General features: G+C 47.2%; 1 protein-coding gene across 1 annotated transcript; it reads left to right on the top strand.

Moving 5' to 3' along the window:
- The first annotated feature begins 27 nt into the window (after positions 1-27).
- LOC134339346 (syntaxin-6-like) lies at positions 28-27459 on the top strand. Its single transcript, XM_063035761.1, has 8 exons — positions 28-180; positions 4251-4420; positions 6010-6104; positions 9083-9145; positions 14451-14567; positions 16183-16289; positions 22415-22509; positions 25400-27459. Exons 1-8 carry the CDS (start codon positions 146-148, stop codon positions 25474-25476), a joined length of 759 nt encoding a protein of 252 aa, XP_062891831.1. The 5' UTR covers positions 28-145; the 3' UTR covers positions 25477-27459.
- Positions 27460-27696: the final 237 nt, after the last annotated feature.

The raw sequence follows: 27696 nt of genomic DNA, 5'->3' as shown, positions 1-27696 counted from the left end.
CCGTCCGTCCCCTCCCTCTCCGCGCCCGGAGCTGCAGCCGAGCCTGTTGTTGAAGCCGGGACCCTCGTCACGTGACGCGGACGCCGAGCCCGGATGATATTCAGCGAAGCCGATCGCGGGCTCTGTGCGCTGCGGAACGGGGAAGATGTCAGTGGAGGACCCTTTCTTTGTAGTGAAGGGGTGAGTTATTGACCGTTGCACCCTCCCCGGTCACTGGGAAGGGAGTAGCGACCAGCCGGTGATTGCACCCCCTCCTTTGGCTAATTTCTCTGTCCTCCCCTTTGAGTTTAAAAAGGGTTTTCTAAGTTCTTCACTCCCCAACCTTCCCTCCGTTCAGCTGGAGTTACAGCCGCCCCCCGGTTTTCTAACCGGACTTTGCACGGGATGGGCTTCGTAGTGAGGGGAGGGGAGCCGGGGTGGGGGTGCAGAAGTGGAGTGAATTCCGCCGACACCAAATTAGGAGCGAGTTTAAGCGTGCGAGGCTGCTTTATTTGTTCGAGGCGGTGCTGTGGATTCACGCACTGAGTGCAAGACGACCAGATTTCATTCTGTTGCGAGCAACTTGTATTCCCAGATTGGATGCTCCTCTCCCTGTTGACATCCTCTGGACTGCCCGGGGGCGTTTTCTGTGAGCGCTGCGCTCACTGAGTTGTTCTTGTCCCGATCCGGAATCGAGCGCAGAAGCCCGGGTCGAATCTGGTGTTGCACGGAGGGAGCGCCGCGATGCCAGTCACAGAGCAACACAACACAGAAACAGACCCTTTGGCCCGTCGAATCACACTAACCATCAAGTATTTTCACTAATCCAATCTTATCCTCACCATGTTCCCATCATAGTCATACTTCATTGATCCCGGGGGAAATTGGTTTTCGTTACAGTTGCACCATAAATGATAGTAATAACACCATAAATAGTTAAATAGTAATATGTAAATTATGCCAGGTGGAAATAAGTCCAGGACCAGCCTATTGGCTCAGGGTGTCTGACCCTCCAAGGGAGGAGTTGTAAAGTTTGATGGCCACAGGCAGGAATGACTTCCTATGATGCTCAGTGTTGCATCTTGGTGGAATGAGTCTCTGGCTGAATGTACTCTTGTGCCCAACCAGTACATTATGTAGTGGATGGGAGACATTGTCCAAGATGGCATGCAACTTGGACAGCATCCTCTTTTCAGACACCACCGTCAGAGAGTCCAGTTCCATCCCCACAACATCACTGGCCTTACGAGTGAGTTTGTTGATTCTGTTGGTGTCTGCCACCCTCAGCCTGCTGCCCCAGCACACAACAGCAAACATGATAGTACTGGCCACTACAGACTCGTAGAACATCCTCAGCATCGTCCGGCAGATGTTAAAGGACCTCAGTCTCCTCAGGAAATAGAGACGACTCTGACCCTTCTTGTAGACAGCCTCAGTGCTCTTTGACCAGTCCAGTTTATTGTCAATTTGTATCCCCAGGTATTTGTAATCCTCCACCATGTCCACACTGACCCCCTGGATGGAAACAGGGGTCACCGGTACCTTAGCTCTCCTCAGGTCTACCACCAGCTCCTTAGTCTTTTTCACAGAAAGCTGCAGATAATTCTGCTCACACCATGTGACAAAGTTTCCTACCGTAGCCCTGTACTCAGTCTCATCTCCCTTGCTGATGCATCCAACTCTGGCAGAGTCATCCGAAAACTTCTGAAGACGATGAATTCTGCCACCCTCCCATAGAAGACCCAAGAGAAGGCGGGGGTAATGTTACACTTGTACAAGACATTGGTGAGGTCACATGGAATATTGTGCACCGATTCCGTAACAGGAAAGGCACCATTAAATTGGAAAGATTGCAGAGAGGACTTATGAGAATTTTGTCAGGACTCTAGCACCTGAGTTACTAGAGAGAGAGAGTGGTACTTCCTTTATTCATTGGAGTTTGGGAGACTGGGGGATAATCTTAAGTGTCTGAAGTCTGAGGGGCACGGACAGGGTGAATGCACACAGCCTTTTCCATGGGAAAGGGAATCAAAAGCGAGGTCTAAGGAGAAAGATTTAAAAAGGACCTGCAGAGGGCGGTGAGTTGTCAGCTGAAGTGGTTGAGCCAGGAACAATGGCAACATTTTAAAGGCATTTGGACAGGTAGATGGGTCGGAAAAGTTTGGAGGGTTCTGGCCAAATCCAGGCAAATGAGAGCAGCTTGGGAGGGTGTCTTGGTTGGCACAGATGAGTTGCTCTGAATGGGCTGTTTCCCTGCCCTGTTATGTAATGACCCTGAGCCGGGAGAGGGGAAGAATTGCTGTGCTCTCGGTGCTGATTTCCCAAAGGCAGATTAAGCTGACGCTCCATCTGCTCCCAGACAGATGAAGAAGAGCCCAAGGCTCAATTCCAAAGGAGGGCTGGGGTCTTCTCCCCAATCAATCCTGACCAATACTTTCCCCTCATTCAGACCGCTGTGTGTGCATTTGTCACTGCTCTCTAGATAGAGTAAAGGTACTCCCTGAGGTCGACATGAAACCTGTTGTGTTGGCCCAGCCTGTCCCGTCCCTGATCAGAGGTATTGCTGTGGTCTGTTATTACCACATGTACTGGGAGACAGTGCGAAACTTGTTCATAAAGGTCAGGTCATTGAGCTGGTGAAACGATAGCAATGCAGAATAAAGTGTGAAAGCTACAGAAAGAGCGACGTGCAGGTCAACGATAAAGTGCAAGAGCGTAACGAGGTAGAGAGTGAGGCCCAGCGTCTGCTAACGGTGGGATAGAAGCTGGGGGTACATGCTCTCAGGCGTCTGGTTCTTCAGCGAGGGGAGACGAGAGAATGTCCAGGCGGTGTAGTGCGAGGTCTTCCATTACTGTAATCCTCTAATTCCCATTCCCACTCCCGTTCTGATATGTCAGTACATGTTTGCCTCTTGTGCCACGATGAGCGGAAGCAACACCTTGTGTTCTGTCCGGTGGCCTCCAACCTGATGGAATAAATATCGATTTCTCCTTACAGTAAAAAAAATTCACTCCCCCTCCCCCTCCCCTCTTCTTTCCTCCACTCTGGCCTTCACCTCCTCTCATCTGCCTACCACCGCCCCCCGAGCCACTCCTCCTCCTCCTCCCCTTTCTTTTGTTGTCCACTCTCCTCTCCTGTCAAATTCCTCCTCCTCCAGCCATTCGCCTTCACTTCGCCTGGCTTCACTTGTCACCTTCTAGCCAGTCTCCTTCACCCTCCGCACCTTCTCGTTCTGTTGTCTTACCCTCCCTTGCCAGCCCGGATGAAGGGTCTCAGTCCAAAACGTTCACTCCTTATCCATTTCCATAGATGCTGCTTGACCTGCTGAGTTCCTCCGGCATTTTATGTGTGTTGATCTGTGATTATGAGGCAGCAAGAAGTGTGGACAGAGTCCATGGGGGGAGTGGTTTCCGTGATGGGCTGAGCTGTGTCCGTAACTCTCTGCAGTTCCTTGCGGTCACTTGCCACTCCAAGCCGTGATGCTTTCTGTGGTGCACCAACAAGAGATGGTGATGTGAGGGTGGGGAGAACTCTCTCACTCCTCTGGCAGTCTGGTTGTCTCATCACCTGTGGCATTGTAGGTCAGATTGTGATTCCGCTGACTCCTCGTTTCCAAGCTGGGCACGGGAGCCAATCTGATCGGGGTTCCCTGGTGCTGGGCCTACACCAGTGGCATGTGACTCCAACCCTCATCCCGCACAATTCACACTCCCACCAAAACTCGGTTCAATGCCACCTCTCCCTCCCGCACCAAAGCCATGTCTGTGTTGCTGTAGAATTCACTTTCTCCCAGGGCTAGGTGTGATCACCCATCCCTCCCTCTCCACCCAAATCCCAGGCTTGGGGAGAATCTCCTCTGGACTATCACCAACTCCACTCTGTACCGCACTTCCTGCATTCCAGCACCCATGTCTCCCTCCTCCCCTCGAAGGTGGAGTGATTAACCCTTTCCTCCCTGGAGCTGGGGTTTTCCTCCAGCTCACTCCCCTGGACTCCACTTCCCCTCCCCTTTCGCCCCCGACAGCCTGACTGACTGGGTCTACCTGCCTCCAACACTCCCTGTCCTCCCCGGAGAGAGTGGGGCTGCATTAGCTCTTTCCCGTCCTCGTCTGGCTCAGCTCCCCCCCCCCCACCCCACCCGTTTCATCAGGGAGCACCCTCCCGCATGGTTCTGGGCTCTGTCACCTCTGACCCCTCTGCTCTTAATACTGACGACAGCGCCCCCCCCCCATCCCGGTATTTGGCCTGAACTGCCACTCTGTGTCCCCAGGGAGGTGCAGAAAGCTGTGGCCTCGGCGAGCAGTCTGTACCATCGCTGGTGTGAGCTGCTGCAGGACACCTACAGTGTCAGCAAGGAGGAGTACGACTGGACCACCAACGAACTCCGCAACAGTCTCCGCAGCATCGAGTGGGACCTGGAAGATCTGGATGAGACCATCGATATCCTTCAGCAGTGATTCCTCAGACTTTTTATATGTATGTAAATGGGCAATGGGGGTCCTCAATGATGGATGCTGCCTATTTGAGGCACCGCCTTTTGAAGGTGCCCTCGATGCTGGGGAGGCTGGTGCCCAGTTCTCTGTCCGTAGCCCAGTGGGTGATGGCTCTGCAGTATTTTATAACTTTTGAGGAAAAAAAGGGATTCTGTTCATCAGTTACTATTTACTTCCTTCCGTGCCATTTCAATAGTATCATTTCAGAAAAGTGTGGATGGGTACATGAAGGGAGAGGTTTAGTGGGGTATGGGATGGGGCAGGCCCTCGTGGGGTATGGGATGGGTTGGGCCCCTGTGGGCTATGGGATGGGATGGGGTGGGCCCCTGTGGGCTATGGGACGGAGCAGGCCCTCGTGGGGTATGGGATGGGGCAGGCCCCCCGTGGGATATGGCACAGGGGTGTGCTTTAGTGGGATACGGGACAGGGTGGGGTCTAGTGGGGTATAGGTTGAATGGGTACATACAGAGTTTAGTGGGATATGGGACACGGTGGGGTCTAGTGGGGTATGGGATGGGGCAGGCCCCCGTGGGATATGGCACAGGGGTGGTCTTCAGTGGGATACGGGACAGGGTGGGGTCTAGTGGGGTATGGGATGGGGCAGGCCCCCGTGGGATATGGCACAGGGGTGGTCTTTAGTGGGATACGGGGCAGGTTGAGGTCTAGTGGGGTATAGGTTGAATGGGTACATACAGAGTTTAGTGGGATATGGATGAATGGGCGTGTACTGGGTAGGGTTTAGTGTGATATGGGATGAATGCAGGAGCGTGGGACTAACTGGGGGGTGGTGGCATTGCAGTTGGCATGGACTGGTTGGGCCAAAGAGCCTGTATCTGTACTGTGTTGCTCTGTGACTCTGATTACGCATCCAGATACCTTGCCGATCAACGAGGGTTTGTGCTGGATCTCCTGTAGTTCAGTTTTAGCTCTTTGTCAGTTTTGGTATCTTCAGCAAACTTCTCCGTCAGAATCCTGCTCCAGCCAGCACCGAGGGAGAGGCAAGGCCCTACATTGTTCCGGCGTTCTGCCGCAGTATCTCTCAGCTGACCACCTCCTTGTTTAAAAGTAGCCTTAATGCTCGACTTTCTCATTACTTCCTGATGTCTGCTCCACTTAGAAAGAGCAGAATGTCCTGGGGGGTGGTATAAGTAGGGTATATTCTTATGTTGGGAAGTAATATTTCACCTGAAGGGTGGTAAGGTGTTGGGGGCAGAAACTCCTGTCACAATGAATTGGGAATGTAGATGAGCACTGGGTGTTCTGTCCCTACAGGAAAACGAGCAGGGGAGGAAACTGTAGTGCTTAGCTAGGAAGGACACGATGGACTGAGTGGCCTTCTTTTCATAATTAGACCTAACAGTGTTTTACTATAATGGAGTTACCCTCATCACAATCTCCTGCTGATTGACCCAAGGTTCTGTGGGATACTGGTCTCTCCATCTATCTGTCTTCTGTTCTTTCTCTCTATGGCTCTCCCTGTCTACTTTTCCTCTCTTTCTTTTTATCGTGATTTTATTCTCCCTTGACTGTTGTGACGCATTGTGGAATCGAACCCTCGGAAGTTCAAGATTGAGACGGGGGAACTGTTGGAGCGGAAGGCATTTGTTGTCCAGACAAGGCAGACCGTGAAGGTAGTGTAAATCACAATAATAACTTGTCTTTTGAAGAAATAGTTAAGCACGTTGCTGCTGTGTCCCCTGTCACTTCAAAGAGCCAGTGCTATTGTTGTATAGCACTGAAGGAGGCCACTTGGCCCATTGAGTCTTATGCCAGCCCACAGGGCAACCTCTAATCCATCCTGCAATGTTCTGACCAAACTTCCCCTAGACTGCACACAAGGGGCAGTTTACAGTGGCCAATTAACTTACCCACTCGCGTGTCCTTGGGATGTGGGAGCAAATTGGAGCACCATGGGAAACATACGAGGGGTGATTGATAAGTTCATGGCCTAAGGTAGAAGGAGTCAGTTTTAGAAAACCTAGCACGTTTAATTTTCAACATAGCCCCCTCCTACATTTACACACTTAGTCCAGCGGTCGTGGAGCATACGGATCTTGGACCTCCAGGAAGTGTCCACAGCAGGGATGATTGATAAGTTCGTGGCCTAAGGTAGAAGGAGATGAGTTATTAACTTCCATAAAAGCTGCTGGTGAATGCAGCAGGCCAGGCAGCATCTCTATGAAGAGGTACGGTCGACGTTTCGGGCCGAGACCTTTCGTCAGGACTAACCGAAAGAAGAGATAGTAAGAGATTTGAAAGTGGGAGGGGGAGGGGGAGATCCGAAATGATAGGAGAAGACTCTTCTTCCTACCTCTTCCTGGAGATGCTGCCTGGCCTGCTGCGTTCACCAGCAACTTTTATGTGTGTTGCTTGAAATTCCAGCATCTGAAGATTTCCTCGTGTTTGAGTTATTAACTTCAAACTTTCTGCATAATCACTCAAAGCGTTGAACTGCATGTGCATGTAACGAGAGCTGTGTAACTCATCTCCTTCAACCTTGGGCCACAAACTTATCAATCACCCCTCATATTGTTGTGGGGAGAATTTACAGATTCTACACACACAACAGCGAGACAATAAAACTGAGTAAAGATTTATTGTTGATGCAGTTTCGCCAATCACTGGGCAGCGATTTCTGACTGACAGGGCATTATCCAATAACCCCTTGGTTCTGTACAGGTGGCGGGATCTTGCATAACAAAACTACTGGCAGTATGTTAGCTAGCTGTGAGGTAGCGACTGTACTAATCATGCCACTGAACTGACCCATTCACTAAAACATGATCATTGGCAGAGGAACCTGAGAGGCTGTGTGCGGTGACTAGGTTGTCCCTAGTGGGAGAATCAAGGCCAAGGGAAATGTAATCTTTAGGGTAAAGGAGTTGCCATTTAAGGCGGAGATATGGTCAATATAGGGCTATACGCAAACACGAGGAATTCTGCAGATGCTGGAAATTCAAGAAACACACATCAGCCCTGACGAAGGGTCTGGGCCTGAAACGTCGACTGTACCTCTTCCTAGAGATACTGCCTGGCCTGCTGCGTTCACCAGCAACTTTAATATAGGGCTATAGATAGGGCAAAAGTAAGCATGCATTTTCCCACTGATGTTGGGTTGGACTTAGAGGTCATGGGTTAAGGATGAAAGATGAAATGTTTAAGGGAAACATGAGGGGGTAATTTTTCACTCGGGGGGTGGTGAGAGTGTAGAACGAGCTGCCAGCAGAAGGTGTGCATGTAGGTTTGTTTGCAATATAGGAGAAGTTTGGATTGGAGGGGTATGGAGGACTGCGGATTAATAGCTTGGCACAGACTAGATGGGAGGACTGTGCTGTGTCGTTCTAAGACTCTGTTCTATAAGGCGCAGTGTAACCCCAGAATCTTACCAGGATTGCCATGGGAAGATGGAGTGGTTTCAGCTGAAACTGCCAAACCCAAGAATTTTTGCTTGTAGAGGAGGTTAGGAACTGAGGAGCCAAGGCTGGGGGGAGGGGAGGTGGAGGCAAAATTCAGATTGCCCTTGGCAGGAGTTGAGTCTAAAGGCTTCACCTTGGTTGCTTTGGGTGAGGATACTTGGTTGGAGTAAGCTGCCGGCTAGAATCTGTTCACCAAGAATTCCTTGGCTTTGTTCCTTGACTCTCGCCAGGATTAAACCCTCCCAGCAGGCCCCTCTCTGACAGAGTCGGTGAATGATTTCACATAGGAAAATGGATGCTCAGTCCATGCATTTGTGCCTGTTTCTGTACAGAGCTCCCTAGTTAGTCCCACCTCTCGGCTTTATCCCCATGGTTGCAAAAACCACCTGGTTATGCCAGTGACCATATTTACTTCCAGTGATCAGTGATGCCGTGGTTTGCAGCTCTAACGTCAGCAGGGGCTTGGGTAATTGTCACCTCTGTAGCCTTGTCTTTCTAGGGCTGTGATCCCTGCGACTGAGTGTCACTGGCTATTCTGAACCTCACTCTTGTCGATTGGGAGAGACCTTTGCAACCTCGCCCTCTCCCCAGCCTCCACTGTGACTCTTTGCACAAAAGGGACAACAGAGGCTGGAAAATCTGGAGCAACACACACAAGATGCTGGAGGAACTCGGCAGGTTAGGCAGCATCTGTGGAGGACAATGGACAGGTGATGTTTTAGGCAGAGACCCATCAAGAGGACTCCAGGGTTCCTCCAGCGTTTTGTGTGTTTTGCTGTGACTCTTCGTAGAGCTATTTGGGATTGAGTGTGGTGGGGGCACCAGCGAATACAGATACTGGAATCTGGAGCAAAAAATAAGCCGCTACAGGAACTCAAATTTTAAAGTAAATTTATTATCAAAGTACGAATATGTCACCTTATACCACCCTGAGATTCATCTTGCAGGCGTTCACAGTGGAACAGAGAACGGCAATAGAATCAATGAGAAACTACACACAAACGAAGACCGAGAGCCAACCAAATCAGCAATTGTCCATTTCCCTCCACAGACGCTGCCTGACCCGCCGCGTTCCTTCATGCGGTTGCTTTTCCAATGCGCTGGGATTTGATTCTGGGAATTCAGTAATACAGCAACTTGGATTTGTGAATCCCCGGTGTTTCCCATGGTAATCTCTCCCTCTTTCTCACCAGCAAATGAAAGATCACATTGCCAGTCCATCTGCTACTGCGTTGGCTGAGAACAGTGACCGACGGGTGAGTCCATTCATTCACCGTCCCGAGTGGCCCGAGTCCCATTTTCTGTTGCTGCCTGGTCACTCTTGCTTCTGAGGCAGAATGTGGTGGGCTCAAGTCCCACTCCAGAGACCTGACCCTGAACGTTGGCACTGGGATATCAGGGCAACTGATCTTGCAAGGGACTTCCGTCCGCCCTCTAGTGTGAATGGATAGGCTTCTCTGATGCTGTAGTGGAAGGGAGTTTCTCGGTCTCCTGGCCTGTGTTTCTCTGTGAGCCTACACTATGATAATATTGTCTCATCTTTATGGAACTCGTTAGTCAGAATTGTCCATGCACTCAACTTGATCTCCTGACGGTTTGGTTTTCAAATTCAATGATTCAAAGCAGCAAATAATTTGAAGGAAATGAAGACTAAATTTATTAAAAACAGAAACCTCTTGAATTAGTTTCACTCTCCACAATCCTGTTGAAAGGTCTCGGCCCAAGATGTCGACTGTTCTTTTCCATAGATGCTGCCTGGCCTGCTGAGTTCTCCAGCATTTTGTGTGCTTTGCAAGCATTCTATAAGCCTCCTGAAACACCTTATTGACCTGTGTAGCTACTTTCAAGAAGCTATGAACGTAGATCCCAAGATCTCTCTGCTCAGCAACTCTGTTAATGACCTTCCCCTTAACAGTGTACTGTCTCCTTGTATTTGCCCTAACAGGGTACAACACCTCACACTTATCTGGGTTAAACTCCATCTGCCATTTCTCTGCCCATATCTGCAATTGATCTATGTTGCGTTGTATTCTTTGCTAGTCTTCTACACTGTCCACAACTCCACCAATCTTGGTATCATCCGCATATTTACTAACTCACCCAACTACATTTTCATTTTTCATCCAAATCTTTCATATACATCACGAACAGCAGAAGTCCCAGCAAAGATCCCTGCAGAATTCCACTAATTACAGACATCCAGCTCGGATAAATCTTTCAACCACTACCCTCCGTCTTCTATGTGCAAGCTTGTTCTGAATCCAGCCAGCCAATTCACCGCGGACCCCATGTGTCTTAATCTTCTGGATTAGCCTCCCCTGGGGGACCTGGTCAAACGCCTTACTAAAATCCATGTAGACAACATCCACTGCCCTGTCCTCCTCAATCTCTCTCATTACCTTGTCAAAAAAAACTCAATCAAGTTGATAAGGCACGACCTGCCCTGCACAAAGCCATGCTGACTCTCCCTAATTAGCCCATGGGTTTCCAAACGCTCATATATATCCTATCCCAAAGAATTTTCTCCAGCAATTCCCTAACAACTGACGTGAGACTCTCCGGCCCATAGTTCCCAGGACTTTCCTTTATTCCCTTCTTAAATTGAGGTACAACATTAGCCGCTCACCAGTCCTATGGAACCTCACCTGTGACAGGACACGTAGATATTGGTCAAGGGCCCAGCAAACTTGTCTCTTGCCTCTTTCAATAACCTGGGATAAATCTCATCAGGCCCTGGGGACTTACCCATCTTAATACTCCTTAGGAGGCCCAACACTTCCTCCTCCTTGGCCTCTGAACACCCCAAGGTACTTATATACTCAGAGCTGGTCTGCCGGTCCTTTATATCCTTCACTTTTGTAAATACTGAAGCAAAGTACTTACTAAGTACCTCACTCACATTCTCTGTATCCCCTTTATCCTTGAGTGGTCCCACCTTCTCTTTAGTTACCCTTTTACTCTTGATGTATGGATAGAATGCCTCGGAATTCACCCGAATCCTGCTTGTCAAGGACTTTTCATGGCCTCTCCTGGCCTTCCTAATTCCCTCTTTAGTTCCTTTCGGCTTCTCTAAACTCCTCATGTGCTTCATTTGATCCTGACTTCCGAAACTTTACGTACTTTTCCTTTTTCTTCTTGACTAAATTCATCACCTCTCTGGACATCCAAGTTTCTCTTACCTTTCCATCCTGTTTTTCTTTCTAACAGGAAAGTTCCTTTCCTGTACACTGTACAATTGATCTTTAGACACCCTCCACATGTCTAATGTGAACTTGCCTGAGAAAAGGTGTTCCCAATTAACACTACTTAGTACCTGCCTAATGCCTTTGCACTTTACTCTACTCCAGTTTAAAACTCTCCCACTATCTTATCCATAACAAACTCGAAAGATAAGGTTACCTAACTACCCACTGGAAGGTCAGTCACCTGGCCAGGCTGATTAACCAACACCAGGTCCAGTACAACACCTCTCGTTCGACCATCCGCATATTGATTTAAGAAACCTTCCTGGATACACTTAACAAATTCTGCCCCATCTAAACCCTTTGCACTAAGGAAGTCCTAGTTTATTTCAGAGAAGTTGAAATCTGCCCATGACAACAACCCTAATATTTTACACATTTCCTTAATCTGATTTCATATCTGTTCCTCAATGACCCAGTCATTGTAGTACAGTCCCTTCCTATTCCTGAGTTCCACACAAATGGACTGAGTTTCTGACCCCTCCGTGACGTCTCCTGAGTTCAGCTGTGATATTGTTCCTCCACACCCTCTTTTACCTTTTCCTCTATCTTTTCTAAAGCCTCAAAAACCTGATACACTAATCACCCATTCCTGCTCCTGTCTCAGCTAAGCTTCAGAAATGGCTGCAACATTGTAGTTCCACGTACTGCTCTAAGTTCATCACCTTTACCCGTAATACTCCTAGCATAAAATATGCACACTTCAAACTATCCAACCCATCACACCTGGGTCTGATCCTTCCCTTAACTGACCTGAGGCTCAGGTTCCTAGCCCCCCCTGCAAAACTAGTTTAAACTCTCCTGAGTAGCATCAGCAAACCTCCTGGCCAGGATGTTGGTTTCCCCTCCAGTTCAGGTGCAATCTGTCGTGCGTACAGGTCAGCCCTTCCCCAGGAACTTGAAACCCTGTCCCCTGCATCATCTCTGCAGCCACTCATTCATCCATGCTAGAACCCATTCCTACCTGCACTAGCCGGTGGCACTGGGAGTAATTCGGAGATTACTACCTTGGAGGTCCTTCCCTTCAGCTTCTTTTCTAACGCTATATACACATTGTGTAGGACCCTTTACCCTTTTCTGCCTCTGTCATTGGTGCCAATATCAGACATCCCACCCTGCAAAAACTCATTTCAGGGAGGTAGCATCATCAATTTGCGGGAGACTTCCGGGAGAGGTGAGATGTCTGCAATAGAGTAGCTCCTTAGCAGCTAGCCAGCTAGTTTAAATAACGTTAGCTACGCTAATGAACGAATGACACCTGTTAAACTCACCTCAACATGTCTTTTACAGTCTTAACCCACCATGGGCAATAGAAAAGTCACTGTTGCAAACAGTGCAGCGAGCAACACTGTCATTATTTTTGACTCCTCTTAGGCAGGGTTACAGTTTAGTGTAGTCTGGGGTGACGTATGTTTTATATTTTCTTTTTTTGGAACACTCTGCCATGGCGTGCTCTCTCGTGGTCGCTCTCTCTTGCTTTCTCTCGTTCGCTTGCTCTCAAAAAAAAAAAAATTGATTTCTGAGATATTGTATATAATTTGCAGGCATCAGGGAGCCACTATTCATGTGCGGGAGACTTCCGGAACTTCCGGGAGAGGTGGGATGTCTGTAATATGCACCACAGCCCTGGGCTGTTTCACCTCCCCCCTGGAGAATATCCTGCATGGACCCTAGCACCTGGGAGGCAACATGGTGTCTCTTCTGCAGCTATAGATTCTCCTTTCTGTCCCCCTAACTATAGAGTTCCCTATGACTGCTGCACTGCCTAACTTTACCCTTCCCTGTCGAGGCTCAAAGCCGACCACCAGTCTAGCGGCTGCTGCAGGACTGTCATGGATCACTGCCCCCAGCGGTAACCAAAGAGGTAAACTTGTTGCTGAGAGGATCGGCCACAGGGAGAACCCATACTGACTCCTTACCCTTGCCTCTCCTGGTGGCCACCCATCTACTGTCCGAAACCTGTCCTCTGGGTGTGACCACCTCTCTTCAACAGACTTGTCCATATCTTCAGCATCCCGAACGACCCTGAGTACGTCCAACTCCAGCTCCAACTCCTTGACCCGATCAGTCAGGCGCTGACGTTGGGCGCACTTCCCGCAGATGTAGTCATCAGGGAAACCGCTGAGTATCCCGAATTCCCACATCTGACAGGAGGAGTGTTTCATCCTGACTACATTCCTCCAAAAAAGAAAAAAGGCTTGCCTGTTCTTAACTCTGCCTTTGCCTGTTCATGCCAAAGCCTGTTAGGCGAAAGTCTTCACACTCTACCACTGGCACGCTCAAACAGTGGCCGCTCCGTTTGAGTCTGCCCTTCTTTTATTTGCAGTTGAGGTTAGGCCTCTGATGCTGACACTTCCTGCGCCTGTGCCATTCAAAAAGACTGGTCTTGTCAGAATCTGCTCCTTTTATCCTCCCTCCCAACTTCCTTGGGCTCTGACTCACACACTCCTTTCGCCTGAGTTGCTGGAAGAATATAACCTGATAAAAGCATGAGACATAGAAGGTTATTCAGCCCATTGAGGTTGCTCCATCATTCCATCATGGCTGATTTATTATCCCTCTCAACCCTATCTTCCCCCTTTCTTCCCATAATCTTACTAATCAGGAATCTATCAAGCTCTGCTTTATATACCTGTATACCCAATGACTTGGCCTCCACAGCCATCTGTGGCAATGAGTTCCACAGACTCACAACCCTCTGGTTATCTGTGCCTTTCAATATTGGGCTTCAATGAGATCCCCCTCATTTTTTTAAAACTCCAGCAAGTACTGGTCCAGAGCCATCACATGCTCCACAGACATTAACACTTTCACTCCCAAGATGATTTTCCTGCAGTTCCTCTGGAACCCCTCCAATGCCAGCACGTCTTCTCAGGGCCCCAAAACTGCTCACGATACTCCAAATATGGTCTGATCAATGCCTTATAAAGTCTTAGCATTACGTCCTTGCATTTATATTCTAGTCTTCTCAAAATGAATGCTAATATTGCACTTATTTCATGTTCTTGGAAAGTTTGCAGGATTGTGGGGGAAGAGCATTGGAGTGAGACTGATTTGAGAATTTTCTTAAAGAGCTGGGGCAGTGTTGATGGGCCAAATGGACCACAGCAGGAAGCACTTCACACAGTGATCTGTATGTTACTTTGAGTTGAGAGGCCACGAAGGAAGTCCCTTGCCCACATCGTGAGGCTGTCTGATATTTCAAAGTCCGTGATGTTACTGTCGTGATGATCATTGCGTCTGTTACCACCTGCCAACCGTCTGAGAGGGAGCACAGTGAGGGGAGCAAAGGCTCATGTACTGTTGGATGTTGTTGTAGAATCTCTTTGGGGGTATCGACCCTCTGAGGAAACCCGCAGATCGATACCAGCGTCTGGATCAGGAGCTGGAGATCGCAAACTCCCAGTACATCGAGGAGCAGCAGGTACAGCAGAGGGTATGTACACACCCAGGTTGTTTGTATGTCGGTAGAGTGAAGGGGAAAGGTAGAGGTGTATGGGAGGTGTGAATGAGTGTCTATTTGACATCTTTAACAATGTCCTGAGGAACAGCTATCAAATTTAGCACCAACATCAAAGCAAAGGCTTGGCCACCAAGTGTAGATTATTGTAATGGGAGAGATGAGATGGTTGGGGGGGGGGGGCAGAGAGGAAGGGGAGGGAGGGGTGAGAGGGAGAGGACAAACAAACTGGCTGGTTGATTTCCCAGGGTTTGGGAAGCGTTACTGAGAGTCCTATCTACCTTCCCCTCCCCCTTTTCTTTCTCCCTGGGCCTCCTGTCCCATGATCCTCTCATATCCCTTTGGCCAATCACCTGTCCAGCTCTTGGCTCCATCCCCCCCCCCCATCTTCTACTATCACTTCCGATCTCCCCCTCCCCTCCCACTTTCAAATCTCTTACTAACTCTTCCTTCAGTTAGTCCTGACGAAGGGTCTCGGCCCGAAACGTCGACTGTACCTCTTCCTAGAGATGCTGCCTGGCCTGCTGCGTTCACCAACAGTGTGTTGCTTACAGTCCAACTGGCCTGGTTTCAGTTGGAGTGACTAGGCTCCAAGGTGTCCTTTCATTGGATCAGTTGATATGCAGTGTTTCACAACAAATACTGTATACACTCGATGGTGAACTGAGTCCTTTAGCTTGTTCATCACTCACAGTATGTGACCCTTCACTCCCCTCACTGATGCACATTTGCTACTATGTGGACCGTTGTCACCCAGGTTGGTTTGACCTATGACCTTTACCAGCAAGGCAAACACAGGCATCGGAAGCTAGGGTTCTCCAATCACCCACAGAATTCCCTCCAGACTCTGCACTGTCCTGACTGAGAAAGATATTGGCATTTCTCCTCAATGGGAACTCCTCCCTAACAGCACCGTGGAAGCATCGTTGCCACACAGACTGTCGTAGTTTCAGAAGGTGGCTCACCCCCACACTCTCAAGGGCAAGTAGGAAGGGTATTAAGTGCTGGCATTGTCAATGAAGCCCGTATCGTGAGAATGATTATTTAATATTGGCTCGTGAGAGGTGGATGGCATTGGCAAAGCCGTAAATTATTGGCCGTCCTCAGCTTCCTTCAGTTCTAAGTCCCAGTGCTGTGTTCTGTATTTATGTACAGGCCAGACCAGCTAAGCTTACCCCTGTCCTCCGGTACTGTCTGCATGGAGCTTGCATGTTCTCCTTGTGACTCTGCTGGTTTTCTCTGGAAACTCCTGTTTCCTCACAACTCCAAAGACTTGGGGATTGGTAGGTGAGGTGGAAACTGGCCACTTGAAATGTGCAGCTGGGTGCTGGAGTATGAAAGAGGAGGAAGGGGGAATGGGAAAGTGGGGAGAATGTTACAGGGGAGATTAGTGCGGGAATGAAATGCTCAGTGGGCGTACACAGGCTTGACGGGCCCAATGGCTACCTTCTGTGGTGGTTCTGCTTTTACATTGGTATCTGAGTAAGACCAGTGATGTTGGTGCTTAGAGACGGGCAGTAATGATCGATGTTCTGTCGGACGACAATGAGAGGGGAGTTGTGAGGTAACTTGACTGTTGATATCTGTGCAGCTGATAGCAGATCAGCAAGACCAACAGCTCGAGCTGGTGTCCGGAAGCATTGGGGTCCTCAAGAACATGTCCAACAAGATAGGAGACGAGCTGGATGAACAGGCGGTGTAAGTAGATAAACGCTACTGAAGTCCGACTGGAGAAATTGCTCTGCCCACCCGACGACATGGTAGTGGTCAGCACAATGCTCTACAGGACGGGCAACTGGAGTTCAAATCCTGCCGCGGCCTGTAAGGGGTTTATACCTTCTCCCCGTGACCCACGGGTTTCCTCCGGGTGCTCCAGTTCGTTCCCATAGTCCAAGGACATATGAGTTGGTCGGTTACTTGGTGATTGTAAATCATCCCTTGATGAGGTTAGGATTAAATGGGGGAATTGCTGGGCGGTGTGGGTCGAAGAGTCAGAAAGGCCCACTCTGCGCTGTAGATAGACACTTCATTGATCCGAGAGGAAATGACAGTGTCACAGTAGCATTACAATTGCACAGATATACAGGCACTAGAAGAGAAGTAAGAAAGAATAAAAAAATGTTACCTCAAACGGTCTAACGGGGGGGGGGGGGGTCATCACTTCCCCGGCTACAGGTTGACTCATTATACAGCCTAATGGCCGAGGGTAAGAATGACTTCATATAGCGCTCTTTGGAGCAGCACAGTGTCTGAGTCTATTGCTAAAAGTGCTCCTCTGTTCAGCCAAGGTGACATGCAGAGGGTGAGAAACATTGTCCAGAATTGCCAAATTTTCTGGAGGGTCCTTTGTTCTACCACAACCTCCAGTGTGTCCAGTTTGACTCCTATAAGAGAGCCAGCCTTTCTAATCGGTTTATCGAACCTGTTGGCATCACCCGTGTCGATGCCATTGCCCCAGCACACTTCTGCATGGAAAATTGTCCAGGCGATGACAGACTGGTAGAAGATGTGTAGGAGAGGCCTGCATACTCCAAAGGAGCTCAGTCTCCTCAGGAAGTAGAGGCGACTCTGGCCCTTCTTGTACACAGCCTCTGTGTTGGTGCTCCACTCAAGTCTGTCACCCAGGTGCACCCCCAGGTACTTGTAGGTCCTCACCACATCCACATCCTCACCACCAATAGTAACAGGGAGTAGTGCAGGCTGAGTCTTCCTAAAGTCCATCACCATCTCCTTTGTCTTGGTGATTTTGAGCTACAGATGACTCAGCTTGCACCATTTGACAAAGTCCTCCACCAGAGTCCTGTATTCATCCTCCCATCCTCCCTTTATACACTCAACTATTGCTGAGACATCGGAGAATTTGCAATAATTTATAATATCTCAATAAATAACTAAACATTCTACTAATGGAGAGGATTGGATGTCTGTGGCCTCGAAAATGGAAGCTCTCATCAGGGGTGTAGGTGGGAAGGGACTGGACCGGAGAAAGAAGAGAGCCCTGTTGTTTGGGGAACGAACGAGCTGAACAATGGGCACACTAGCAGAGTCCTGCCTCTGGATTGTGGTTGGGGGAGAGAAAGTGGAGACAGGTTTCTATGGTTGAAGGGACTAGGAGGCTGGAGGCGATGATATAAATAAATATAATATAAACCACAGATTTATAAGAATATAAGAGCAAGGATGTAATGCTGAGGATTTATAAGGCATTGGTCAGATCTCACTGGGAGTATTCTGGGCTGTTTTGTGCCCTTTATGCTGCCGATGGAGGGGGCCCAGAGGAGGTTTATGAGAATGATCCTGAGGTTGAATGGGTTAGCATATGAGGTGTGTTTGGGGGCTCAGGTCCTGTATTCACTGGAGTTTAGCAGAATGTGGGAGTGGGGGCAGGGTGAGTTTCATTGAATCCTATTGAATATTGAAAGGCTTCGATAGAGTGCATATGGAGAGGGTTTTTCCTATAGTGGGGGTGTCTAGAGCCAGAGGGCACAGCCTCAGAATAGGATGTTTCTTTAGAACTGAGATGAGGAGAATTTTTTTTTTATCCGGAGGATGGTGAATCTGTGGAATTTATTGCCACAGACAGCTGTGGAGGGTAAGTCACTGGGTATCGAAAGAACAGGCAGATAGGCAGAGGGGGTGGGATTGGCTCTATTAGTTAAAAAGAAATGAAATAAAATCCTTAGACAGACGTGACATAGGATCAGAAGATGTAAAATCCATGTGCCAGAGTTAAGAAATTGCGAGGGTAAAAAGACCCTGATGGAAGTTGTATACAGGCTCCTGAACAGTAGCCAGGATGTGAGATATAACTTTCAATGAGAAATAGAAAAGGCCAAAGTAACGATAGTCATGGGGAATTTCAATATGCAGGTAGATTGGGAAAATTATGTTTCCCAAGAGAGAATTTGTAGAATGCCTAGAAAAGGTTGTGGTTGAGTGTACTAGCAGAAAGGCAATTCTAGATTTGGTGTTATGCACTGAACCAGAATTAATTAGAGATCTTAAGGTAAAGGGACCCTTAGGAGGAAGTGATCATAATATGATAGAATTCACCCTGTAGTTTGAGAGGGAGAAGACAAAGTCAGATGTATCAGTATTACAGTGAGATAAGGGAATTGCAGAAGCATGAGAGAGGAACTGCCAAAGTTCATTGGAAGGGAACACTAGCAGGGATGACCAATAGCTGGAGTTTTGGGGGCATTTCAGAAGGTAAGGATAGATACATCCCAAAAATGAAGAAGTATTCTTAAGGGAGAAAGTGGCAACTGTGGCTGACAAGGGAAGTCAAAGACAGCATAAAAATAAGAGAAGGCATATAATATAGCAACAATTAGTGGGAAGGTAGAGGATTGGAAAATTAAAAAAAAAACAACAGAAGGCAACTAAAAAAACCACAAGGAGAGAAAAAATGAAATATGAAGGTAAGCCAATCAAGAATATCAAAGAAGATACCAGAAGATTTTTCAGATATATAAAAAGTAAAAGAGAGGTGAGAGTGGATATTGGACCACTGGAAAATGATGCTGGAGAGGTAGTAATGGAGGACAGAAAAATGGCCGACAAACTGAATGAGTATTTTGCATCAGTCTTCACTGTGGAAGATACTAGCAGTATGCCAGAGATGCGAGAGTGTCAGGGGGCAAGAGTAGTTGCTATTACTGAGGAGAAGGTGCTTGGGAAGCTGAAAAATTTGAAGGTAGGTAAGTCACCTGGACCAGATGGACCCCATGGTTCTGAAAGAGACAGCTGAAGATATTGTGGAGGGATTAGTAATGATCTTTCCAGAATCACTAGAGTCTGGACTGGTTCCTGAGGACTGGAAAGTTGTAAATGTCACTCCCACTCCACTCTTTTAAAAAGGGAGGGAAGCAGAAGAAAGGAAATTATAGACCAGTTAGCCTGACTTCAGTGGTTGGAAACATGTTGGAGTCTATTATTAAAGATGTAGTTTCAGAATACTTGGAGATGCGTGATAAAGTAGGCCAAGGCCAGCATGGTTTCCTCAAGGGGAAATCTGGCCTGACAAATTTGGGAAATAACAGGCAGGATAGACAAAGTAGAGTCAGTGGATGTTTACCTGGATTTTCAGAAGGCCTTTGACAAGATGCCGCTTAATAAGATAAAAACCCATGGTATCACAGGAAAGGTACTAGATGGACAGAAGATTCGCTGATTGGCAGGAGGCAAAAAGTCAGAATAAAAGGGTACTATTTTGGTAGGGTCTCAGTGACTAGTAGTGTTCTGCAGAGGGTGGTGTTGGTACCGCTTTTCACATTATATACTATATCAACGATTTGGATGATGGAATCGATGGCATTGTGGCCAAGTTTTCAGAGATTACAAAGATACGTGGAGGGACAGGCAGTGTTGAGGAAGCAGGGAGTCTGCAGAAGGACTTGGATAGATTGGGAGAATGGGCAAAGATATGGCAGGTGGAATGTAGTGCAGGGAAGTGTTTGGCCATGTACTTTGGTGGAAGGAATAAAGGCACAGGCGATTATCTAAATGGGGAAAAAATTCAAAATTCAGAGATACAAAGGGATTTGAGAGTCCTTGTGCGAGTTCCCTAAAGGTTAACTTGAAGGTTCAAAGTACCTTTATTTTGAAAGGGATAATAAATCAACCATCAACCATGATGGAATGGCAGAGCAGACTCGATGGGCTGTGTAGCTTAGTTCTACTCCTATGTTTTATAGTCTTATGGTCGTTGGACATATTTAAAACAGAAGTTGACAAGTCCTTGATTAGTCAGCGTATCAAGGGTTACAGGGAAAAGGCAGGAGAAGAGGGGTCAGGGATAATAAATCAGCCAAGATGGAATGGTGGAGCAGATATGATTGCCACTCAAGACTTTATACTTCATACTTTATTGTCGCCAAACAATTGATACTAGGGCGTACAATCATCACAGCGATATTTGATTCTGCGCTTCGTGCTCCCTGGAGTACAAATCGATAGTAAATATTAAAAATTTAAATTATAAATCATAACTAGAAAAGGGAAAGTAAGGTAGTGCAAAAAAACCGAGAGGCAGGTCCGGATATTTGGAGGGTATGGCCCAGATCCGGGTCAGAATCCGTTCAGCAGTCTTATCACAGTTGGAAAGAAGCTGTTCCCAAATCTGGCTGTACGAGTCTTCAAGCTCCTGAGCCTTCTCCCTGAGGGAAGAGGGACGAAAAGTGTGTTGGCTGGGTGGGTCGTGTCCTTGATTATCCTGACAGCACTGCTCCGACAGTGTGCTGTGTAAAGTGAGTCCACGGACGGAAGATTGGTTTGTGTGATGTGATATGCTGCACCGTGTTCATGATCTTCTGCAGCTTCTTCCGGTCTTGGACAAGATAACTTCCGTACCAGGTTGTGATGCAGCCTAGAAGAATGCTTTCTACAGTGCATCTATAAAAATTAGTCAGGGTTTTAGGGGACAGGCCAAATTTCTTCAGCTTTCTCAGGAAGTAAAGGCACTGGTGGGCCTTCTGGCTGGTGGGCATAACAGCAGAATCAAGCTATTTGGCCAGAGTGGAGATATGTCCCTACCAAAGGAGGTGTAAGGTGCTCCTAACCCTCGCTAGCCTGCAAGTCATCCTTGTAGCATCTGCTTAGTTTCTCCCCCACCCCGATCAGGGTCACGTGAAGGCATGGGAGCAGGTGGTGGATGGTCGTATGAGCAGTTGGTGTACATCACAAGTTCTGGTTATGCAATCACTGACGTCAGGCAGACAATCTCTGAAGGGTATTGATAATGGCTGGCCTCACCCGTCTTGTAAAGACACTGCCAAGAAGAAGGCAATGGCAAACCACTTCAGTAGAAGAATCTGTCAAGAACAATCATGGTCATGGAAAGTCCACGATCGCCCACATTATACGAAGTGGCACATAACAAATGGACAATGTTCTATGGTGGGAAGATCTCCAGGAAATGAGGTTGATCGGTGGCCTGGAAAAGTGTATGAGTGTGCAGCAGAGAGTCAGAGTGGGGGTTTAACAGTTAGTAGAAATTTGGGATGTCTTCCACACTGAAGCGAAGAGTCAACCTACCTGCCTTTGGTTTCCTTTGTAGGGAACGTGTTGTGAGCAGGAGTATATTGCACAAACTTGAAAGTAGCAGAGATTCCTTCCAGGAAAAACTGTGACTAACATTTAGGGCTCTGGATGGTGGAAAAGGTAACTGTCAGGACTTGTGTCTCTTGCAGTTGGACCCTTTGAAACTTGGCAAATGACTCATTTTGGCTCCGTGCCACGCTGGGGGAGGAGGAATTGAAAGAACCGTGTGTATGTGTGTGTTTGGTGGATGAGGGGAAGCTGTGACTGAGTTAGTCTCATCCGACGTTGCCTGCCAATGAAGTTGGGCCAATCCTACAATCTGTCAATAACCACACGGGGTGGAGGCGGGGAATTTGTTTGGAGATCGTTTCACTGAATGTTTGCTTTGTAACAGTTGTGAGCTGGCACTGTTGATTCAGTAGATTAGATAGTAACTACAGAAAGACATGGGAATAATGCTTTGAGAAGGTAAATAAAACAGGGTCATGTGGAAGTGCCAGGGAGTATAATTACCTGGTGCTGTTACAAAACAGAATAAGCTTATGGGTCAAATCTTCTCCTGTAATGCAGTCAACCTGAGAATTTTTCCTCTCTTCCCTGCAACCCCCAGATGAGCAGTTAGCTCAGGGAACATCTCTTGCTCTGATTAACCGCAGTTGCAGTTATTCTGGACAGGATTAGGTCCAGATCACATTTGAAGCCGTTGTGTAAGCAGGCAACATGATTCGGAGGTGTGCTGTTCTCTGGAAAACATCTAACCCGCGCCTGTCTTCCCTTTGCAGGATGTTAGATGAATTCTCTCATGAGATGGACAGCACCCACTCGCGTTTGGATACCACGTTGAAGAAATTAGCCAAGGTCTCCCACATGACTAGTGGTAAGCATTTAATTACCTCCCCCACCCGCCCACCCACACACTCACTGCACACTGTGCTCCCTTCTCCTTGCTGAACTGGAAGAGTACATTCAGCCCGTCATTCCTGTTCTGATACTAGCTCAATGATGTTTCACCATCCAATTTTCTCATCGGATACGCTTTGAATATTTAATTTCGGCCTCAATTATTGTGGCTGCACTGTCTGTGGCCGTTGTTTCAGTTCCAAGGTCCTACATTGTGGCATTCCTTCTCTAAACCTCTCTGTCTCCGTTCAGTAAAATGTTCCTTAAAGCATAGCATCAGGCAGCAGCAAACCATCTACTGGAAGGACTCAGTGGGTCAGACAGCATTTGTTGGAGGTGACAAAGGAATTATTGAGGATTTAGGTTGAAATAGATTCCTAGAACACTACAGCACAGAAACAGGCCCTTTGGCCCTTCTAGTCCATGCCAAAATATTATTCTGCCTAATCCCATTGACCTGCTCCTGAAGCATAGCACTCCACGCTCCTCCAGTCCATGGACATATCCAAGTTTCTCTTAAATGCTGGAATTGAATCAGCATTCATCACTTCCAGGCAGCTCGTTCCACACGCTCACCACCCTCTGAGTTCCCACTCATATTCCCCTTAAATTTTCCCTTTTCACCCTTCACCTATGGCCTCTAGTTTTAGACTCATCCACCCTCAATGGGAAAAAAGCCTGCTTGCATTTTCCCCATCTTTACCTCTCATAATTTTGTATCTCTCTCTTAAATCTCTCCTCCTCCTTCTACACTTCAGGGAATTAAGTCCTATCCTATTCAGCATTTCCCTATAACTCTTCCTCAAATCCCAGCAACATCTTTGTTAAGTTTCTCCGCACTTCAATTGTATTGATATCTTGTCCTGTGGGTAGGTGACCAGAACTGTGCACAATACTTCAAAGTAGACCTCACCAACTTCTTATACAACTTCAACATAACATGCCAACTTCTGTACTCAACATTTTGAATTATGAAGGCCAAAGTGTCAAAAGGAATTATGGACCTGTATTCCCAGATCCCTCTGTTCTACCACATTCCTCAGTGCCTTACCATTCTGACAATACGTTCATCTGCTGAGTTCCAGTGTCTTGCTTCAGATTCCAGCATTTCTCTTGGTGACATCTTGTTTGGCTGAGAGTTAAATTTGCTTTGATATAACCCTCTGTGGTTAAAATAACATCAATAACAATTTCTATTGATGTAGAATTTGCTGTCCATTGGTCAGAGCCAATCTGGAGTGTGGTGTACAGTGCTTGTCTTAGTTAAGGGTTGGAAGCAGAGATTGATTAGATTGATAGCTGGTGTAGGTTAACAAGTTTTGTCAGACTGTTAACTGGAATGGATCTGATTTAGGAGGAATATTGGACAGTCTGGGCTTGCACAGGTCAATTTAGAAAGGGGAGAGGCAATTTGAAACGTGACATCCTGAGAGTGATTTTTGTGGGAGGATTGAAAGCAAGGGATTGCTCATATAAGATGGAGATGAGTCACAATTTTTTTTTCTGGAGGTTGTACATTTTGAGGACTCTGTTCCTCAAGGAATAGTGGATGCAGGGTCTTTGAATTGTCTTAAAGAGAGAGCAGGATAGCATCTTGGTAAGCACATGGGTGAGAGGTTATCATAGGTGTATGGGAACGTGGGGTTTGGGTTATAACAACATGATTCTGACATGGTGGAGATTGGGTGGCTCGGTTGGGTAACACTATTACAGTACCACCAACCTGGGTTCAATTCAGCTGCTGTCTGTAAGGAGTTTGTACATTCTTCCTGTTGTTGTGTGGGTTTTCCTCCCACATTCCAAAGACTACGGGTTAGTAGGTTAAATGGTCACATGGGTGTAATTGGGTGGCACGTGCCTGTAACTGTGCTGTATCTCTCTTTCTTTCCGGGATCAGCCAAGATCCAATTTGAATCGCGGAGCAGACTCTTCCTGCTTCCAATCTGCATGTTCACATGCTCCTTTGAAGGACGTTGGGCGGTGCTCCGTAGCAATACTCTTCAAAGGAGCATTCTCAAAATAAACATTAACACCAAATCACTTTGTGGTAGCAAGACAGGTGACCAAAAGCTAGGTGAAAGGGGTGAGCTTCAGGTGTTGTTTTTTGTAGAAGGGGGAAGAATTGGAGATTTCAGGGTCGAACTCCAGAGTTTGCTAGCTCGGGAGCTGCAGGGATGGGCACCAGTGATTGAGCAATCACATGCAGGAACGTACTTGAAGGAATGCTTCCGACTGGCACATTCCAGGCTGCAGGAGTACATGTTGAGGACGCGCTGAAGTTTGGTGCAGCCACTGGAAGGGTTCAGTGGGGAAGGATCAGAGTATAGGGTTCTGCCACTACTGGGGAGGTGAGGATTGGACCAGGTTGGGTGGGGAAGACCCTCGATTATTGTAGTAGTGTACCACCCCATGAGTGGCAACGGTCCTATTAGTTTTAAGGAATGCAATAGAACATTACACAATACATTGACCATGAATGTAAGAGTGGAAGGCGTTGCATGGGTTATTTCTGTAAGTATTTTTAATACGAATAAAGATAATTTTGATATACTGTATGTGGGGGAAAAGAATCACCTTCGGGAATGAACAAGATCATGAGATGCGAGAGACACGAGACTGCAAATGCTGGAATCTGGAACAAAAACTACAAACTGCTGGAGGAACTCAGTGTGGGTCAGGCAGCATCCGTGGAAGGAAATGGACTGTCAACATTTTGGGTTAAGAGACAGTGGAGGGTTATGAGTAGTGAGGGGCACTACATAAATTGCCGTTGTTTATTGCTTCAAACCCACAAGTAACACACGAATTGTTGACTCGGTTGGTGTGTATGGTCTGGTACTAACCAAAACCACCTCTTTGTTTGGCAGCACGTCGCCAGTGGTGTGTGATCATTGTCCTTCTCGTCATCCTGGTCGTAGTTCTCATACTACTCTTCGCTCTGTGACTACTGAGTTGGCGACATTTAACTTGCTGTACAGTGGGGTGGGTTGGGGAAGGGGTTGGTGGCTGCCAGGGACAATTGGTGACTGGAGCATCTGCCCCTGCAGAGTTGGAACAACGTGGCGTCCCATCCTGGTCGAGACATGATACCAGCCTGTTTGAATACATCAGTGTGCTCTGAAAATACATGACCAAGCTTGCTGTGTGAACACACGAAGGGAAAGGAATGTAAAGAATTGCATTTTTATTTAGTTACTTGTAGCATGTGTACAGTGAATACAGGGTAGTTGTGGTCAGAACATTATCTTCAATCATTTTAATACATAATGCATTCAGATTGGCAACAGTAGCAAAAGGAACCCTGGTTTGCCAGCAACAATGGGAACCCAGGGAGTTAATCTGCACATAGTGAACTTTGTGTTTAAAAATAGTGTGCCTTAAATTCTGTGGCCAGGTTTCCATAAGACTCCTGTTATTTGAGGAAGTGATTGGAATTAAGGGAACAGAGATTGTGATATTCCTGAACACACGGCATGAGTTGTTAGGAACCGTGCAGGTCGTGCATGCAGGCTGGAGATCATGTTTGATGTATGGTACACTCTGAGTACATTCATATGACCCCCTTTGGGCCTTGTATTTTACTCACAACCAGGAGAAATCCCTGGTCCAGGGAACTAAATGCACAATCTAGGCTGGCATTCCAGTTTATTGCTAAGAAATCAATACATTTTACAATTGAAATTCTCAAAATCAGGCAGACTGCTGGAGATTACTTGACCCAGGTTGGAAATGCACATAGGCTCTTGCCAACTCCTACGTTGATGGATAGTTTTCTTTCCAGTGAGAGCCTTTGGCAAACATGTGGGAGCAGGAATATAGAGAACTGTTTGTTCACGAGTTTTGAAATACTGTTTTTTGGATGAAATGTTAAACCAAGATGCTATCTTCTCTCTCAAGCACAGCTTTTTTTTCCCCTTCCAGCATCATGAACAGTATTTCAGATAGAATCTCAGCTTGTGGAGCAGGTATCTATTCATCCTCCTTTCTGATCTCAGGCACACACCCTTATCCTTTAAGTTGGTCAAGATCAGTCTCCAGTTCTTCTCTGCCGAGAGTACACATCTGTCCCTACATTAGTGGGAGAAAGGTCTGTGTAAAATGTTTGCCTCTGAATACCCCACATTCTGTCGTACTCTTAAAGGAACAGGAGCCATAGCCATTGGGTAGGTCTGATGCTTTTCTATAATGTTCCACCTTCATAAAGCAGGCTGGAGATTGAGCACAGCTCCCAGCTTCAAACACCACGGACGTGGGCAAGCAGTCCAAATGGGAAACACTTTTACACTGTGTTGAGATGCCAAGTTTGTACTTTTATTTTTGTACATCTTATTCTATGGATTATTTCAGAATATATTTTGTTTGCCTTTGCAATAGCTTTTTAATGCCCCTCACATTTTGTCAATGTATAATAAATTATGTCAAAAAATTCTTCAGCTATTCTGTGGGAATAAAAGTAATTTAAAATAAACTTGTGCTTCTCATCCATTCTCTTTACACGATGCCAGAAGAGCTGTAGCAGTGGGGTGCTGGTTTTTCAGATGGATGTTCTTCAGATCAGACAGGAGTGAATGTACTGCTGTGGGTTTATTTGACCAGGTTGGGAATGCCTCAAGATCCTGTCCCTCACCTGGGTGTGCTTGTTTTTCACAAGAACCACTGGGGAATAATTTGGTACAGATGTAACAAGCATGTGTCATGACAGCCTTACGCAACAGTTTTTATTGAATTAATTGCTCTGACCCAATGAGAATTCTTCCAGCAGTTACAGTTCGAAGGGCCACTAGGTGGGGAATTACTTGTGGAATATGCAGAACTTTGCTGATCAAATGGTTGCAATTTCAATCCACTTCCTTCTGAAACTCTCATCTTGTGTGCCTTTGTTACCTCACAATGAGATTGTTCCATCAGAATCCTTTCAAGCTTTCTTCCTATTTCCAGTGAATTTATCATCCACAGCTCTACCACCTGTCCTAGCCCCCACAAACACAAAATAATCTGCAGATGCTGTTGTCAAAGGAACACTCACAATACGCTGGAGGAAGTCAGCAGGTCAGTCAGCATCAGTTGAAAAGATTAGTCGACTAATCTTTTCAACCGATGCTGACTGACCTGCTGAGTTCCTCCAGTGCATTGTGAGTGTTCCAGCCCCCACAAAGTCATGTTC

Source organism: Mobula hypostoma, chromosome 29, assembly GCF_963921235.1.
Source record: "Mobula hypostoma chromosome 29, sMobHyp1.1, whole genome shotgun sequence".
Lineage (NCBI taxonomy): Eukaryota > Metazoa > Chordata > Chondrichthyes > Myliobatiformes > Myliobatidae > Mobula > Mobula hypostoma.
Note: the sequence above shows the minus strand (reverse complement) of the source record. Positions and strands in the feature narration are given on the sequence as shown.